Source organism: Martes martes (genome assembly GCF_963455335.1).
Source record: "Martes martes genome assembly, chromosome: 13".
Lineage (NCBI taxonomy): Eukaryota > Metazoa > Chordata > Mammalia > Carnivora > Mustelidae > Martes > Martes martes.
This window is the reverse complement of record NC_137901.1, coordinates 77,023,861-77,042,541: the sequence shown is the minus strand read 5'-3', so window position 1 is coordinate 77,042,541 and position 18,681 is coordinate 77,023,861. Positions and strand designations below refer to the sequence as shown.

Genomic DNA, 18,681 nt, shown 5'->3' with positions numbered 1-18,681 from the left:
GGGGTAGGTTGTTCCTGAGGTGGGAGGCGGTACCCGTGGCTGAGAAGGAGGCCTGAGAGCGACATGTCCCCGGCGGCTGAGGCAGAGCGGCTCGTGGCGCTGTTTTTCTGAGTCCGGGGCGGCCTGGCGGCCGGCTGAGGACGAGGGTCGGCGGAGGCTGCCCTCGCTGTGGTGGCCGCCATGCTGGGGGCCCGGGCGGTTGAGGGAGCCGCCGTGGCGCTCCTGCGACTGCTACTGCTGCTGCTGCTGCCGGCGCTCCCGGGGCCGGGGCTCGGCGTGGTCGGCTTGGCGGGGGCCGGGCTCCCCGAGAGCGTCATTTGGGCCGTCAACGCGGGCGGCGAGGCGCATGTGGACGTGCACGGGATCCACTTCCGCAAGGACCCTTTGGAAGGCCGGGTGGGCAGAGGTGAGAGCCCCTCAGCCGAGCCGTGGGATCGGGGCCTGCTGTGCTGGGCGCAGTCGGCTGAGGGCTGCGGGCCCTGAGTTCCCTCCTCGACCCTGGGGCCACGTCTCTGGAGCCAGGTCTCTCTGCAGTTTGCTCAGGGACCCGGTCCGAGCTCAGAGCCTGGCGCTGGCTCGAAGCGGCGAAGAACGATTGAGGCAGAGTTGGCGAGAAGTTATATTTGGACCTCACATCCTGCATTTTCTTAACCCCTCACTTCCACCCGATCTGGGAAAGTAAAGTCGAGGGCGGCCTCCTGCTACCTCGAGGCCTCACGGGTTGTCGGTTATCAGAGTCCCAGGCTTGGATGGTTTTGCTCTCCTATCAAGACGGTTCCTGCTAGATTCCTGCCATCCCAGAAACCAGCCACTTTCCTTACCCCTTCTGCAGGAGCGGGGCTTGATCCTTAGCCAGCATAGAAAGGAATCTTCGAAGAGGATGGGCCAGGAAAGTTTGATTGTAGTCTCCTCCGCGCCCCCCTCCCCTTTAGAGCTGGGAATCTGTGTGCTTAAAGGTGGAAGTTGAGGCCCCCCAGAGGGTGGTTATATTGAAGCCATCCTGCACGTGAGGCTGATTAAGAGTGTCAACCGGTCCGCCAGTGTGAGATCTTGAGTATTGTGTCCCACAGTGTGTAGATCCTGTCCCAAGCGGTCTTGAGAGGTAGGATTCCAGTGTATGGGAAAAATGATTTTGGCTCAACTGAGGAGCAACAGCAGTTTTTAGAGAGCTGCGCAGTTCTCAAAGCTAGTGTAAGAATAGGCGGCGGAGCTGGTTAAAAATGCAAATTCTGGGCCTGATACATTAAACCCACGTTTCTGCACCGGGAGCTTTTGATGTTGGTCATCCCCAGACCAGACTTTGGGAAAAAATCTGCTCTAGACTTTGTTTCTTCTGTAAATGGGACAACAGTTTAAGAGGGAAGCTCCTTACTTCATGTGTTGGAAGGAGATTTATGTTGTATGCTGGGTTCAGAGGCTGCCAGATTGGCAGTATGCCATCTCCAGAAAACCAAGAGACAGACTTTCTCTCATTCTTTCCACGATGCCCAGATTTGGCTCTTGCCTTTAGGAAAGGGTTTAACTTCGTTCTTCCAAGATAATTGCAGTGTCCTGGAGTTTGTTCTGTTAGTGAGTTTATTGCTTCCATACATGTGAGAGTGTTGGGACACAGGGCTGTTTTCTGAAGTTCTATGTTTGTCTTGGAATTTAGTTAGCCCTGGCATGTAGGTCTCAGTAGCCTGGGTTCAGCTGAGTCAGGGCTCCAATCTTTAGCAAGCTGTAACAGCAGCCAAAGCCAGACTTAACAGAAGCAGGAGGTCATTGCTATCTCCATCCTGGACCCTTCCTCTTTCTTCATGGGTGTGGGCAGGGAGGAAGGAGCCCTTGAGGAAACTCGAGACCGTTTGTGGACTTTGCCTCTTGAGATAGCAGTGGTGAGGACAGTGTGCAGATGGTTTCTTTCACTTAACAGATAACAGGCTGCATGTAGGTTACATTATCCTGTTAGGTTTATTGTGTGGAGGAAAAAGCTGAGACAATACAGGTTTAGTTCCCAGCTTCTCTTACTCGGAAGTCCTGGTTTTAATTTGCTGGTGTAGGTGATTTGGGGGGTGGAGCAGGGGAGGTGCTGGTGCTGGTCAGCATTCAGCCAGGCTAGGCTCTACATTCTTGGGTTATTGGTTCATGGTTGCAGTTTCTTTGGAGTTTATTGTAGCAGGTAAAATTACAGGAGACCTACCCAAGCTCATGTGTACCGGAGCCCTATCTTGGACCCCGGCCTTTGGGGCACTCTATAAACAGAGGTTCTCTGCTCCACTCCATCAGAGTATGGCAAACGTGGACCGTGAATTGTAGCAGTAGGAAGGGGTAGATGAGGAGTAGAGGCAGCTGCAGCTTGGACCAGCCTATTGCAACATTGCGCTTACTGGGTTCCTGAGAGTAATTTTTGGTGGCCTTAGATCTGGGCCTGAGATGTGATTCAGCTTCCACTCTCAGGAGGCAACTCTCTAATTTGTTTCTGTGCTAAGGAGTTGGCACCACCAAGGAAGGGTAGCTGTTCACTCTGCCTTCCCTTCTCTGGCACTGGTTAGGAGGGGTGTGCCACGTTCTTGGTTCTTGCTTCATGCGGCTTTTTACACTAGTTGCAGGAGGAACTGCTGTTTTATTTCTTTTGCCACATGCCTGTGGTACTGCTGCTAGCGTGCTGAAAAAAGTTCATTTTAAGTTGACTGAATTCAGGAATTTGTTGCCAAGTTAATCCAGATAAGGGTTTGGCCTGCTTTTGAACTTGGTGTTTCTCTGTAGTGTCTTTGTAGTTCAGCATTCTTGTAACTGTGAGTGGCCTAGGGCACCTCGTGGCTTTTGCTTTCATAGGCACTCCATAATATTTATTCAATTTCATTTCTGCCTTGAGGATAGCTAGTGCTCATTGGAGATACTTATAGCCTGGGAAAGGCTTTTTCAACTTGTGTGCTTCACCAGATGGGAGTACCACTATGCTTCGGCAATGCTCAACTTGGGTTTTTGGCATGCTGAACATTCCAGGTTCTTTTCAACTTGCTCATTCTGGGTTCCTCCTGACTGAGGAGGAAAAGACTTGGTTATTTGGCTTGAGAGCATAGAACTTGGCTTCGTTTTAGGAGAGGCTGTTTCCTCTTCATAGAAAGATACCTGCTGATCATTTGTGTGACCTTGAAGAACACGCTTTACCTCTCTGGGCTTTGTTTTCCTTTTTAAGTATAACTTACCATTGTTTTAGAAATCAGTGGCCCCCATCTGAAAACTGTCCTAAGGGTTAAAGTGTCTCTTTTCTGTGCTCGATGACCTTTTACATGAAGTTACAACGAGGGCACATCATAGTTCCAGAGGAGTAAAAGGGTGGCTTAGAGCATGAGCCTATCAGATTACTAATTCAGCGAGCCTAAGGAAGACCCTTTGCTGGGCAACCTTCCTTTTGGCTGGGGAGGGATCTGGCTTTGGGGAGATAAGAACTTAAAAGTGGATGAGAGTCACTGCTCCTTCTGATTTGCTCAAGGCTTGGGATTTGTTTAGAATTCTCTCCCTATACTGTCACCTAAGAGTTGGGCTTCATCTGCAGGGCCCTCCAAGTAGCAGAATTTCATAGGTAGAGAATTTAGATTGGTGGTATCCCCCACCTTACAGGTGATAAAACACCTGGAGAATATAATTTATTTGTTCCAGATCACATCATAGGCAGCAGAGCCAGGATTCAGATCCAGGCCTGTCTTACAGGAAAACAGGCTGAATTTTTTGAGCAGCCTGGCTCCTCCATTGTCCTGAACTAAGCAACAGCAGACAAAATGTAGGCCCTTTGGCCCCCTTCCTTTCTGGTTAACTGACTGAATTCTATTGGGCCAACTTCAGCAGTGTGGTGATTATGTACACTTCACTGTATTTTAGAGAAATCTGTTTAGCTGTGAGTACGTAAAGTCTAAGGAAGAAAGAAAAATGCCCTTTTTGCTGCTGTGTCTCTTGGGACTTGGGCAAATGCAACTTTACATGTGGCAGATCTCCTGGGAAAGCGACTTGGGCTTTAAAGGGAAAATATTTAAAGGTAATTCCAAGATTGTTAAGTAGTTTTTACTCACATGGCTGAGTTTTCTTAGTTGTGAGACTAAGGCTGTTACAGATTACATTACTGTCAGTTTTTCACTTTTTCCACTCGGCAGGGAAAAAAAGAAGATTCCCCACACATGCACAACATTTTGTGTGTATCTAAAAAACAAATCTGGTTAATGTTCATATTTGTAGGGATCATGGTTCTCATGGAAGAAGGAAATTCTTAGAATTCAAGTGGAAGAGAAATAGCAGTCTTTTTATCTTTATGGGTTTGTGCCCTCGTGTAATGGTTTGAGCCTGGGAAAGAGCTGAGGCGTGTTGGCAGTGCATCCTTTGTAGTGCTGCTTAGCACCCTTCTTTGATTTCTTGAGAAGAAGTAAGAAGAAAAAAGTCTGAAGACAAAAGTGCAATGAGTTTCCTGTTGCATTGTCTCATCAGGTCCATCTGATGTCATAGCTGACTATTCACTTACAGGAACTAACAGTTATGTTTATTTTTTTGAGGGCTTGACCTTAGTCACTAGCCCTTTTAGTTACTCTTTTACCTCCCTCCCTTGGAGATAAAAGATCCCCTTGGAGTTTTGGTGATTCAGAAGATAAAGCTCCAGGGATGACTGCTCGTGGACATCTCCCAAAGGATATAGGTGCCAAATGTCTTCAGAGTCCCTGTGTGAGATTGGAAGGTGGTCTTTAAATCTTAATTCTAGGCTGGAGGAGAGACTGGGCCTGTACCAAAATCACTGCTAAGTCTGTAGTTGGAAAGTAGATTTATGGAGCACTGGGAAGCCTCATTGTGTTTACATGACAAAGGAATCAGAGAAGCTACTTTTGGAAGGAGGAAGCATAGCTGTTCATCTCTGGGGCTGGAGTGTGGTTGATGTCTTATGTTTGAGGAAAGACCCCAGTCTACTTTGTTACGGGGCGGGAGACTGACCCAAGGTATGTAACTTTTTACCCTTTTTTTTTTTTTTTTAATGTAAGCTCTGTCCCCAAAATGGGGCTTGAATATTCATGACTCTGAGATCAAGAGCTGCATGCTCTAGCCGCTGAGCTACCCAGGAGTTTTTTTACTTTTACCCCGCAGTAAGCCTTGTCAGTCTATGAAATGGGAAAGGTGGCTCCCCCAGGACTTGGGCATCTTAGGCCAGAGGTGCCATTGGACCTTGGCAGATTTTTTTCTTGCTAGGCTGGCTCTAGCCCTGTGCAGAGAATAGAGTGGCGTCACTGGTCCGCAGGCACCTCCTTTGTTGTTGTTTGTTCGTTCAGCAAATCATACTGAGTTCCTGCTTATGTGCCAGCCACCTTGTTAGGTGCTGGGGACACAGTAGGAACTTTTTTCCTTCAAAAGGTTTTAACTTAAACCAAAGGTTTAACTGGAGGAATGTGCAAGAGAGAATAGGTGACGTTGAGTTTTTTGAGTTTGTGAGAAATTAGTTGCTTGCACGTAAAGGAAATTAGAGAGCATCACACCCTTCTTTTTATGAGCATGTTTCTCTTTACCAGCCTTGGAACTCTGTGAATGAAAATTACAAAAAGCAACTAAGCTTGTATCTTACTACAGTAAAAACAATGCAGAAATGACTTTCCTAACATAAACTGTTTTAGACTCTTGAGCTTCTCTGAATGAAAAAAAAAAGCAACATACTTTTTTTTTTTAACTTAATCGTCTTGCAGAGTTCATGGCCGTCCCCCCTGTTTTATGAGGTTTCTCTGAAGCTCCTCTTTTCAGGGAGTCAGGAGCTGTAGCTATCACCTGTTTTCTTCCTGTCACTCTCTGTGCAGTTGAGGAAAGTCATTTTAATAGGCTTTTAAAAAGTTCTGCTCTGAGGGTTAGGGAGCTGTTGGGATTATTAGTGTTTGGTTTCTTTCACTTTATTCTTCCTTGGTAATGGCTCTCCGATTCTTGCCTTTGTGTCTGGTCTCTTTAGAGCTAGGCAGAGAGGGGGTGGTCCCTTCCCCTGGGAGGGTTACTAGCATTGCCCTGGAAATGGCAGTTCTAGGGTCTCTGCTCTTTTTGTGTGCCTTGCCTCTGATGTGGTCTCTCTTTGTTTTTTGTCCTCAGCCTCTGACTATGGTATGAAACTGCCAATCCTGCGTTCCAACCCGGAGGACCAGATCCTGTATCAAACAGAGCGGTACAATGAGGAGACTTTTGGCTATGAAGTGCCCATTAAGGAGGAGGGGGACTACGTGCTGGTGTTGAAATTTGCTGAGGTCTACTTTGCACAGTCCCAGCAGAAGGTGAGGCCTGGTCAGTGGGACATTGCCACTCTTGGATAGTCCCCTGCTATGGGCCAGAGAATGTAAGAGCCTCCCCAGAAGGGAGGAACAGGTGAGCTTTGAGGAAAAGCTGGATTCCTTCTGCCCCTAGAGAAGCAATGTCCCATAGCTCACAAGGCTGCACCAGCCCTGGGGTTGGTGACAGAGGCAATGCCAGAATCTTAGTTTTTTGGCAATTAACCGATCCCGATTGTCCTCCTTGGTTGTTAGCGCCTTCTTGTTTTTAGCCTTATTCTTTTCCTGTCTCTTCTTGTGAATTTCTTTCTGTCCATGTTGAGCTTTTTGCTTATATTCTTTGTTCCTTAAGGCCAGTATGAGACCTGGACAGTGAAAGAACATGGCTTTGATTAGCTCATGTAAAAAAAACTCTGTACCCTTGACTGTATCCAGCCCTGTCATTTAAAAAATTATTTCTGAACTTGAAGCCTGGGCAGGTACATGATGTCCAGCTGCTAAAGGGGTATGAAGCTGATGGTTTTGACATTGTCTCTCTCTCTTTTTTAATCATGGAAGGTATTTGATGTGCGATTGAATGGCCATGTCGTGGTGAAGGACTTGGATATCTTTGATCGTGTTGGGCACAGCACAGCTCATGATGAAATCATCCCTATGAGCATCAGAAAGGGGAAGCTGAGTGTCCAAGGGGAGGTGTCCACCTTCACAGGGAAACTTTACATCGAGTTTGTTAAGGTAATGTCTTCCCTCTGCCCTCCGGCTGAGTAAATGTTTAAAAGGAATGGGTGCAGGGGAATGTTTATTGCTGTGTGGTGCTGACCATAGTTTCCCATTTCTTAGGGGTACTATGATAATCCCAAAGTTTGTGCACTCTACATCATGGCTGGGACAGTGGATGGTAAGTGGCATTTTAACCTTTAACCTTCTTTTTCCCCTGGGGTGAAGGATATGGTTGAGGAAACCCTTGGGGAAATAATTTAGCTGATAACTCTTGTGAGAACACTTAAAGCCAAACTGTGGGGAGGTTGGATGGGGATGAAGTGTAGCGTGGTACTGGCCATAAGCTTTGGAGTAAGGTCTGTGTTTAAATTTTGCTGTTCCCACTTAGTCAGGTCTTTGGTTTTGGACAAATTCCTTTAACTTCACTGTAAATTTGGCCTAATAATGGTACCTATTAGTGTGCCCTGACCCTTGTAGTCTTTCAGAATTGCCTAAAACTTGTCCTTAGTCTCTTTCTTTGAACTCTGTTTCCTGGGGGGCGGAAAGGAGGTGTCCTTTTGCGTCTTGGAATGCTCTGAGAGTCCGGAATTGCTGGACTGCACTAGACAGGAGTTCACTTACCAGTGTTTCCTGGTCCTTGGGACCCAGCCTTAGGGTGTATCGCTTTCTCAGTGTTGTGATGATCCTGCCCGCCAGCTTCCCAGGCTGATTTTTTGCAGGGAAAGCTTGTGTCTTAGTGACTTTTCTCCTCCATTCCGCCTCTGTATGTTTTCCCAACTCTTCCTGAATGCACCAGGGAGCTCATCCTGTTGTCTTGATGTTTCCCCAGATGCTGGTATTCTGACATCTAGGCAGATGTCCTGCCACAAAGACAGATTTGTAGCTTGAGTCCCTGAGGAGGAGGCAGAGCAGAGGGGTAGTGTGTGCTGACAACCCAAGGCTCTGTGGCTCAGCCTTTCCTCAGTTGCTGGGTGGATCAGAAAGGGAATGTGGGATTGTGGAGGCTGCAGGAGGGATTTAAGTTTTGGGTGTTGGGTCATTGTCTCTGTTCAGTCTGGTTCTCCCATGGTTCTGAAAAAATAGGACAGGAAGGGAGAGATAGCGAGCCTCCCTGGGCATAGGGCTTTTACTGTGCTTTAGTTAAATCTAAAGAAGACTACTGTTTGCAGCGATCTGCTATTCTCTCTAGGCCAGCAGCTATTTCTGCTACTTCTCTTTTTTCCTGTGGACCCTGCGTAGGTCACAGCATCTCTTTATTGTGGCTCATTTATGGCTCTTAAGGGTCTCACTTAAATGCTGTGGGCCTTACCTAACAGGTGTCTGTTTTCTTGTGTCAGATGTACCAAAGCTGCAGCCTCATCCAGGACTGGAGAAGAAAGAGGAAGAAGAGGAAGAAGAAGAATACGATGAAGGGTCTAATCTCAAAAGACAGACCAATAAGAACCGGGTGCAGTCAGGCCCCCGCACGCCCAACCCCTATGCCTCAGACAACAGCAGCCTCATGTTTCCCATCCTGGTGGCCTTCGGAGTCTTCATTCCAACCCTCTTCTGCCTCTGCCGGTTGTGAGAACAAATATCATCCTGAACTGGGTGGAGGGGTGAGGGAAAGAAACCAAACATACTGGTTTTGGTTTCTGTATTTTTCACAGTGATTAACAAAACAAACAAAAAACACATACAAAAATTAAAGGAGAAAAAAAGAGGCAGAGTGGGTAGAGAGCAGCCCTCATCCACCACTGGTCCCAGCCCTGCTTCAGTCCTTGTGCTCTCTTTGTGGCTGGCCCCAGCCGTCTCTTTCCTCTCCAGGGTACTTAGGGTAAAGTGGATCCTACATGTTCAAGGATCCTAGTCTGCACACCTAGTGGAAAGGACTCTGAACCCAGAGCAGACACGGTTCCTTTATTTTTTTTTTTAGATTAGAAATTAACAGCAGGGAAATGTCATCTTATTACCTGAGAAGACCAGCACTGGGAGTTGGGTATGTTCTGAAGTGATGTCCAGATAAGTTTTCAGATGTCCTGGGATTGAAAGTGTGTGTGCTTTGTGTACGTGTGAAGGTGTGTAATTTGTATGATAAAGACGAAAACAGAGGGGGATTAAACAAAACAACAAAGAAAAGTAGATACTCCCTTACTTGGAAGCCTTTCTGGTTTCAGCCCAGTGATGGTTCCACCTTCAGTGTTTGTGCTTTGTCATTGCCTGTCTCCCTGACATGTGCCAGTTAGAGGACTGTCTGGTATCCAAGACGATTAGTTTATGTCAGGTCCTCAAGTTGCCTCTGACTTGTTACCACGACAAATCATTTTGATTTCAGTGCCTGTTGGGGACTTGATTTCCTCTCATTTTTCGTCCCCTTAATCTGGCTCATTTGAAATCTCTCTCTCAGTCATCCTGCTAAGTTATTGCCAAGAAGGGAAGGAGACATGGGGATCTGAGGTTCCCTTTGCTTGAATGTCTTATCCTCTACCGCCTCACCTTGTTGGTACCTCCCTCCCTGGATCTCTGAGCCAGCAGCCAGGAGGACCTGACCCAGCAGTTCTTTTACTGGCCCCTCTGTAGGGTCTTGCTGCCAGGGGACAGGGATGCTTTCCAGCCTGCAGCAACAGAACACTTGACCTTAAAAGTCTTTTCTGGTCTTTGGATTAGAAAAGGCTTATGTTAGCATAACTTAAGAGCCACCTCAGAGACTTGAACCCTACTAAGTGACTGACCACTGTTTAGAGTGTCTAGTATCTGATGTTCATTTATTCGCATCTTGTGTCTGTGGCACAAGTCAACCAGTTTTGATTTATGCCCAGGGCTGTCCCACAGAACTAGACTGATTGTCTGTATCTGGCCCAAGGGCGCCTTTCACTGATCTTAATAGTATACCCCTGTGCCCTTTCATCTCCCTATCCAAGTTACATTTGGGTTCTTGGTGTGACGGGGCTGAAATACTGCCCATAGTCCACCATAGTCCTGGCAGCTCTGAAGCCAACCTTAGCATCTAAGCATCTGTCTTAAATTCCCTGGAAAAACTTCTGCAGGAAATGAAGCTTCCCTGTTCCTTCCTTTCTGGTCACCGTTACCCTTTTCCCAGTTAGGCAGCAATGAGGGAGGACCCAGCCAAGCTACAAGGAATTCTGTGAATGGAAGGCAGCAGGATTAGCTTCTGCTTGGGCTTGAGCAGCATAGAATCTCAAGACAAGGCTCATCACTTTAGAATGTGTTTAATTTTGTCTTTTTTTTTTTTCTTCAGTGTTTTTAAAGAGCTCCATATATTTGAACTATTCGTCACGTGACAAATTAAGTAGCCTTTGGGCTCACGTCCTGGGTTTTGACTCTTGATGAGTTGCTCTGGGCCAGCATTTAGTCCTTGAGAGTTGGAGCCCTTTATTTTAGCTGTGACTTAGGCCTCAGCAGTAGGGTATTGAGTCAGGCATCTGGATGACTATGGCCTGAGGCTGCGGTAAGGGGAACACTTCTGGAATGCTTCACAAAGCTCCCTGCTTTAAAGGATGACATCTATGGCCTTGGTCCTGAGGATGCCCTGCCTGGGACAGTGGACATCCTGGCCATTAATTGGGCTCCTGACAGTGGCGTCTGTTCCTCTTCCATCAGAACTCCCCACAGCTGTAGGCCACTGCCAGTGGAGTAGACGAGATGAGGAAGGAGGATGTGCTGCCTCCATTTTGCCTTGTTTGTTAGTTTGCCTGGGTCTCTGAGGAAGGAGGGGTCCCGCCTCCTCACCTCAACCCATTCCTTCAGTGACTCAGAGTCTCAGAAGGAAACTCTGGCTCCTGGGGCCATTTCCTAATGGTACTGTAAGCCAAGCAGCTTTGCTTCCAAGCCCACCCCTGTTTCCAAGCCCACTCCTTTCCCCTGAGCTCAGGGATAGGGATGGGCATTTTCCTCTACTTGTGTCGGAAAGGAAGGAACATCTTTCTATGGCTCACAAAAGCTAAAGGAGAAGTGAGGAAACAGGAAGAAGTATGGTGGGGGCTGGGGTAGAGTCCCCTGGAGCCAAGCCCACCCAGCTAACAGAGCTGCCCAGGGCCAGTCACAGCTGGCCCATGATGCTGAACTTGAAAGCTTTTTTTGTTTTTGTTTTTTTTTTGTTTTTGGCTCCTCCAAGATGATATAGGTACATGAAGTTTAGGTTAAAGGGGTGGGGTGGGGCACTCTTTATTTTTATTTTTGTATTGTGTGTGTCACGAATTACTCTGTTCATCGTTTGCTTTTTGCACTGTTTGTTCCCCTGCCTATATTTTGAGCTAGTGCTAGGACCAGGCGGCTATGCTGTAGGGAGTCTGTCTAGGGTCGGGGAGGTGATGAGGGATGCCACTTAGGCCTGGAGAAAGGGAGATCTGGGCTCTTCTGGATCCATGCTCTCCTAGGTTTTTAGATTTCCCTGACCCCAGCTGGCCAAAGCCAAGAGCAGATGGCCAAGATGAAACTCCTTTTTCGGTTCAGTTTCTGGGTGGACTACACAAAGATGTCTTCTGGGGATAGGCTGAGAGTATGAGCCTAGCTCAGATTTGGGTCAGGGGCCAGCTGGCCATTTTGGGTTTTACTCATGCTGGCTGAAACGTTGTGCCAGGAAATAATCTGTGGGACACATGTCCCCTAAACCAGATCCATTTTCCCATAAAGTCTCCGCTATGGAGGAGAAGCTGCTCAGTGGATATCTTGAATTCTGGTGACTTGAAAGATGGTTATCTTCAAGTGTCAGCGGTGTCAGACTCCCAGGGGGGCCATAGGGCCTGCAGGGCCACTGGCTGGTTTGAGAGTGTGACCTTGTTCTCTTTTTCCCGCTGTTTGTGTAAGAGATACTGGCCTGAAATTGGGGGATCACATTAGAGGTCAATTAAGCTTTGAAGAGATGAGGTGAAGTTTAAGTTTACCTCCCCCTTTCTGTGCCTGGAAACTGTTTAATCCAGTTTCAGAATTGTGTTTTGACTTCTTTATCTTTTTGGAGAAGCTTCTGTTTTAAGGAATTTCTCTTCCTTCTTATCCTGCCTCTGCTTTCTCCTGAGAAGGCCTGGCCATGGCTTCTAGAATCTCAGTTGAACTTCAGAAAACAACAGCAGTATTTTCCCTTTCCTAGCAGATAGACTCCTTTGTCTAGAAATTGGCTCACCTTGGGAAGCCCAGGGAGAGAGTCCACAAGTTCTCTACCCTTCCTGGAGATTGGGGCAGGACCCACCCCGGTCAGCACAGTGCCTTTTCCTCTCCTGCTCTGAGCCAGGGTGGGCATTCCCTCTAGATTCAGGTCTGGGCAGGGGTCTTACAGTCCCTGCTGTGGGGCTGCTTCCCCATCCCTCCCCCCTTACCCTTTGCTGGCCGGCTCTGACCTAATTCAAGTGTCTTCTTGCCTCGAGGAGCCTTAATGGCATCAAGTGGCAACATGTAATACTGTCCTCCATGTCTCTCCAAAGGACCTAGGAGAGCAGGTGAGCTTTCCAAAGTGAGAGACTAACAGATGCTCCTGTTCAAAAAGAGGGAAGGAGGAGATGCTTTGGGCCTCCTCCTGCTGTGGCCCTAGGGGAGGAGCCTGGGGTAAGGCTAAGTGGGTAGTGCAGAAGCAGAACGAGAAACACCTGGGATGTGTTCAGAACTCTTAGAAGTCTGCTTCTCTTCTATGGAAAGATCTAATTAGGGTTCAGAGAGCTCTAAGAAAATTGCAAAGAAGCCTTAATGTTCATGCTTCAGAGAGATCAGAGTAATTTTTCCCTATCCGTCCGAGCTCGGACTCTTTCTGTATTTAGACCTCTCCTGGGGCAAGAGGGCTAGATTTCCTCATTTTATTAGGAGACCAGATTGGCATCAGTGGGTCAGCTGCCCAGCTAGGGCGGGTTTCTTTGTACATGGGTGGCTTGTTGCCGATCTAGTTTGTCCTTCCCCAGCTGCCTTTTGGCTCGCCTGCCTTTGGTTGCCAAATCATTTTGATAAGAGCAGATGATTTGGGGACTGGCTGGGTTGGCAGGAAAAGAGCAGAATGGATCTCTTGGGACAGTCCACTCCCCCTCACCCCCCGCCCCCCAGGAGTATAAAAACAAGGAGCCAGGATTGTGCTGGTAGCCGGGGAAACAGTAGTCCTGTTCGAGTTGGCAGGGAGGGCCCTGGCACCTCAAACATCCAGGCAGGCTTGTGAGATGGGGGCACATAGCACCAGGAGAAGCCGAACTTCATTCTCACCTCTATTTTGAGCTTCAGTGCTTTATTTCAGTATGAGGGAAAACAACAACAAACTGAAGTGTGCTTTCCGTCCTTTGAAAGGACAACTGTCGGGAAAGGAGAGCTGAGTTGCCAGCTGGGAGGGGAGAATTGGCAGGGAGATCTTCACGGCAAACCAGGAATGAGGCGTTTTTGACTCTTCTCTTCCCTGGTGTGTCATGATCCAGGGAATGAAAAGAAATTTGACCCTGGATTAGTCCCCTCCTTGGATTTTCCTTCCACCATGTTCTCAATGCACTAGGACCAGCTGCCCATTCTGAGCTCAGAGCAGCCTCTTCAACCATTACTGACCTAACCTGACTTGTCAGGAAACCCATCCCGCCCCTCCAGATCGGGCCTGGCTGCTCTATTCTGTACCAAGTACTGGAGAATAGTGTCAAGTTCTTAGTAGCCCTGGTAGCTCCTAGATTCCCATCTTCTCCCTGCGGAGGTCAGACCAACTCTTCATCTGTAGCCACAACATGCATTTGCAGCAGCACAGTGAGATGTGACTGAGGGGCTTTGAACCTGGCTGGCCCGGGAAAGCAGTAGGGGTGGATAGAGCTGTCTTTCCTTCTGGGCTTTCTCCATCTGTCCCTACCCTTTACATGCCCCACCCTACTCCCACCAAAAAGTAAAAAAAAATCAGGATGTTTTTCACTGTCCATTGCTTTGTGTTTTAATAAACAATTTGCAGTGACACTGTTGAGATTGAGTTTGAACTTGATTGCAAAAAGATGAAGTGATGGGGTGGGAAAGGGGAGACCCAGGGGCTCACTTGGCTGCAAAGGGCTCTCCTGTGAAAAGACGAGGGGCTTTTGTCCATTTCAGCCGGGATGTTTGGTTAAGGGAATGAAGTTCTGTAAAACTGCCTGGCCATTTCAGCCAGCAGTGCATTCAGGGAAAAATAAACAGTTGTTTTGTTTTCCACTTTCACTGCTACACCAGGACATGACTGTCTCCCTCCCAGTGCACATCTTTCCCTCAGCTTCTGTGACAGCCTGTGGACAGATCAAGCCCTGGGACAGTTTTCTCTCTCTCTTTTTTTTTTTTTTTTTGAGAGAACGAGAGCGTATGCTGTGGGGTTGGAGTGGGGAGTGAATGGTGGGAGAGGGAGAGAATCTTGAGCAGGCTTGGCGTGGGCTCAACACAGGGTTCAGTCTCACAACCTTGAGATCATAACCTGAGCCAAAATCAAGAGTCAGATGCTTAACAAACTGAGCCACCCACATACCCTAACTGCTTTCTCTTTTTCTAGTGTGTTGTCAGTGTTGAGTGTTGAGTATACATTGGGAAGGGGCAGAAGGACCAAAGGATGTTTTTCCTGTAATTTATCCACCTCGTTTTACAGCTGAGGAACATGTAACTTAAAAACTTAAGTAATTTTCCGCAGGCTAGTCAGTAAACAGTCAAGACAGGCTTCAAACTCTGCCTGCCTGCCTGCCTGCAAAGCCTCTGTTCTTTCTAAGGCTGTAAGGATAATTGTAGATATCCCTTATGGAGACCTTGAAATGGAGGAGGCACAATGCCAAGCACTTACACAGATGTTAATGCTTGTTTAATCTTCAACACACCAGTTGGTATGAGCCTTTCATAGGTGAAGTGACTTGCCCAAGGCCATACAGCCAGCAAAAGACAGAGCTGGGATTTTACACCCAGGCTCTGGCTCCTGATCATTTACTCCCTTACTACTCTCATTACCTCTGCTTACCCCACAGTGCTATGCGACTGGCTCCAGGCTCTAGAACTTACCTGCTAAATTTCCCCAGCAGCTGTGGAGGCTGCTGGTATGAAGAGAGGGCGGGAGAGTTTGGCCTTAAAGGGCAGAATTCAAGAATTCTGAGGCCAGTGTTGGTGGAGTCTGTTTTCAGGGCCCAGATAAACCAGGAGGCCCATGGAGCCTCTTTCTTAGCTCGAGCCCACCCATAACTAGAGTTCTTTACTAATTCAGACCTAGCTGTTACTATTTCAGGCAGTTTTCCATGAGCTGCCAAATGGGGGAAGAGACCTGAAGAAGCCTTGCTCTAGGGAGTTCCAGGAGGAAAACTGTCTGACAGAAGATCTTGGGCCAAGTGCTGGGGGGTTGGGTTAAACCACTCCTTGGGTCCAGATCTTAATCTCGCTAAGGAAATCAGGCTCCCGGTTGGCTGGAGCTGGTGTGCCGGACCTTTCTCCATATTTAGTACCCCGCCCCCCTCCACCTTTTATAGAGGAAGAGAGATGAGTTTTCCCCACATTTACTGGAAAGCTCGTTGCTTTTAGTGGTGAGGGGTCAAGGCGGAGAGAAGGTGGAGCCAGGAGATTCTGGAGCAGGATTGCCTCTGCTCTCTAGCAACCCGAGATGCCAGGCACCTCACTGCAGGACTCGGGCCCAAGAGCCGTAGTTTTGTGTGTTGCTGCCCACGCGTATGTTAGTAAAAAAATAACCCCACTTGCTTTTCCGCTTGGCCTTGTGCTCAGACTTGCTCTTCTAGGTTTCTTGCTGTTGCCACTGGAGTCCATGTGTCACTTTCTCAAGCCGGTCCCCAGCTCGTTTCCCTTCAGCTCTTTCCAGTCAACATGCTCTCCCGTCCAGCTCCGTGTCTTCGTGCCCTCCGCGGAGGGGTCCTGCAGAAAGGCCACTGAAATAGGTTGGCAGAGTGACCGTTCATGAGACATACTTCCTGACACCAGCATCGTGCTTTTCGTTGTGTTTTTTTTGTCTCTTCACTACAGCCCTCGGGGAGATGTGTGACTAGCTCCCCTTACAAAGGAGGGGAAAGGAAGGCTCAGAGGGAGTGGATGACCCATGCAAAGTCCCACAGCTGGTCAGTAGCCGAGTGAGGACTGACTGTGACTGTCGAACTTCTCGCTGCCACAGGCTGTCCCTTAAAAAGAATTGTTTGAAGGAAGGTAACTAATGATGCTGGGTGATGGTTACGTGGAGGTTTATCATATCATTCCTTCTCTGGAAAAGAAAATAACCCTTTAAGACTTAGTGATACAGGAAATGCATAAACATTTTTTTAAGTTACATGGGGTGCAAAATGTGAAAATTCCATCATTCTCATATCTACCTGTCTAATCCCTAGAGGATAATACAGGTGACAGTCCGATGTGTATATTTCCATATGTATTTTTTTATATGTCCATATGCACATATTTTCACATATTGTGCACACATGCAAGTGTTTCTTCAAACTCCATTAGGGAATTACTGGGTTCAAACAGTACGTGCATTTACAAATTTGAAGTACTACCCTTCACAAGGCTCCATGAATTTTTACTCACCAATCTTGCACTGTATGACTTGGGAATAGGCTAGATACCCTTTTTGGAAACAGGGGGGTATAAATAATAAATTAATGCTTTGTAAAAACAACCCTCAGCTAGGGAGAGTGGTGACTTGGATACTAGGAAATTACCAGTTCTCAGTCCCAGATTGCAAGGCCGGCCTGCAGCCCCAGCCTGACCCACTAACTCGAGGCATGGCACCTTTAGGAGGCAGTAGGAAGGAGGACTGAATTTCCCTGTCTTGCCAGAAAAAAGCCCTCTGATGTCTTGCTTACCTTGGCTGCACCAGCTCCAGGCCCCACCTGCCTGGCCTGATCTGAGGCAGACTGCCTGGTTACCCTGGGGCTGCCCTGGAAAACAGCCACTGTCACACGTCTTACAGTGAGGAAAACAGCCACCTGAAGGAGAGGGACTTGCAGAGCTGCGGTGAAAGGAAGGCCATTCTTTCCACTCCAGTCTTCACCCGTCTAGCCCAGGGAAGCCTTGGGGTTACTATTTAATGCAGTAGGTCTTGGTTGTCCTCTCTCCCCCAAATACAGCTTTAGTTTATGTACTTTCCAAAATTTTTTTAAAAGAGCCTTTTGATATACCATAGGAAGATTTGGTGAAGAGAGGCAGAGGCGGATTGGAGTTTATAGCCCTTGTTTTTTTCTGCTCCTTCCATATACGTATAATACATATAATACATAATGCTATGTTATTATATATGTAATACATATACTATATTATTATATACATGTATAATTTTTGTGTGTCTTTTCTAAAGACAGACTTTTCCTTGTAATCACAATTCATAGGTGGCAACTGGAGAGAGTACAGGTCCTAACTCCCTTATATGGCAGGTTTTTTTTTTTTTCTTTAAAGATTTTTAAATTTATTTGACAGAGAGAGACAGAGTCAGAGAGGGAACACAAGCAGGGGGAGCAGGAGAGGGAGAAGCAGGTTGTCCGATGCGGGGCTCGATCCCAGGACTCTGGTTATGACCCAAGCCGAAGGCAGATGCCTAATGACTGAGCCACCCAGATGCCCCTGTATGGCAGTTTTTATTTAACTTTCTTGATCAAGTGTTAAGTTGCTTTTAAATTTTAAGAGAAGATAAGGCTACTTTGGCTTAGCATTTTCTTCCAGAGATCCTAAGATATTTTTTAATATACAAGCAACCCATGATCATATGCCTGCTGTGATAAAACAGAACATAAGTAGCTCTCGTGTAAAAAGTGAATACATTCCCATTTTAGTTCCTTCCAATGCTCTCCTCCTCAGAGGGAACCGGTTAACACTTTAGTGCATTTCCAGAATTTTTCCTTTGGAGTTAACAAATATAAATCTGTATATCCAGGTCCTTTTTATTTTAAACAAATGGGATTCTGTGCCTTGTTTCCCCCCCACTTAGTATATCTTTAAGCTCTCTATACTGGCATAGATGGATCTCATTCTTTTTAACAGCTGCATAACATGAATGGATGCAACTGTAATTTATTGTAATTTTTCAGTGTTACATGTGGCTCTGTGGTAAACGTCTTTGTGCTAAAGGATCTGAAGTTCAGGTAATGGAGGGTAATACATTTGTTATCATCCCTAGAAATGAAAGCGGGGATCCAGGTAACTAGTCCTAGTGTTCTGAGAACAAAGTTTTAGTGAGCAAGTGAGTGTGGGAAATGGCTGCAAGCTGAGCCTCCCTCCTAGTGATTCACAATTAAGTAGCATATTAAAAGTTCTGGAAATTCTTCAGTAACCACTCACTGATCAGTGGTTTAAAAAGAATTGTTTGCGAAGGGAAGGACTTTAATTCTTTGTACACATCTATTAAAATTTTCCTGAACTGGGCTCCCGGGTGGCTCAGTCAGTTAAGGGTCTGCCTTTGGCTCTGGTCATGATCACAGGGTCCTGGGATTGAGTCCGCATGGGGCTCCTGCTCAGCGGGGAGTCTGCTTTTCCCTCTACCCCTCCCCCCTGCTCGTGATCTCTCATTCTCTCAAATAAATAAAATCTTTATAAATAAATAAATAAATAAAATTTTCCTAAACGGTTTGGTAGATGCCACCCAGTGGTAATCTCTCAAAGACAGGGCAGCATTTAGATAGGAACTTGGCCACACACTGTTCCACCAGGCTGGGCAGCCCTGGGTGGAGTCAGGTTTGGATTTTGTCCAGGAACCAGGCTAGGCCTGTCAGCCCCTCCCAAGCCCCTTACATAAAGTGAGAAGGACTCAGCGAGGCCCAGCATAAACCAAGTCTTG

At 47.2% G+C, this 18,681-nt stretch overlaps 1 protein-coding gene across 2 annotated transcripts; it reads left to right on the top strand.

The window, feature by feature from the left end:
- Positions 1–9,792, top strand: MLEC (malectin). 2 transcript variants are annotated; one of them, XM_080821033.1, is made up of 5 exons: positions 1–406; positions 6,082–6,260; positions 6,813–6,989; positions 7,095–7,152; positions 8,312–9,103. In XM_080821033.1, exons 1-5 carry the CDS (start codon positions 181–183, stop codon positions 8,539–8,541), a joined length of 870 nt encoding a protein of 289 aa, XP_080677159.1. In that variant the 5' UTR covers positions 1–180; the 3' UTR covers positions 8,542–9,103. The 2 variants fall into 2 exon arrangements, with proteins under 2 accessions (XP_080677159.1, XP_080677160.1); XM_080821034.1 differs by lacking the exons at positions 6,813–6,989; positions 7,095–7,152 and having other exon boundaries at positions 47–406; positions 8,312–9,792.
- Positions 9,793–18,681: the final 8,889 nt, after the last annotated feature.

Coding starts and splice junctions, on each gene's coding strand:
- MLEC (XM_080821033.1), top strand. CDS start 181: ATGCTGGGGGCCCGGGCGGTTGAGGGAGCCGCCGTGGCGCTCCTGCGA. Junction 407..6,081: donor GGAAGGCCGGGTGGGCAGAG/GTGAGAGCCCCT, acceptor TTTTGTCCTCAG/CCTCTGACTATGGTATGAAA. Junction 6,990..7,094: donor TTTACATCGAGTTTGTTAAG/GTAATGTCTTCC, acceptor CCCATTTCTTAG/GGGTACTATGATAATCCCAA.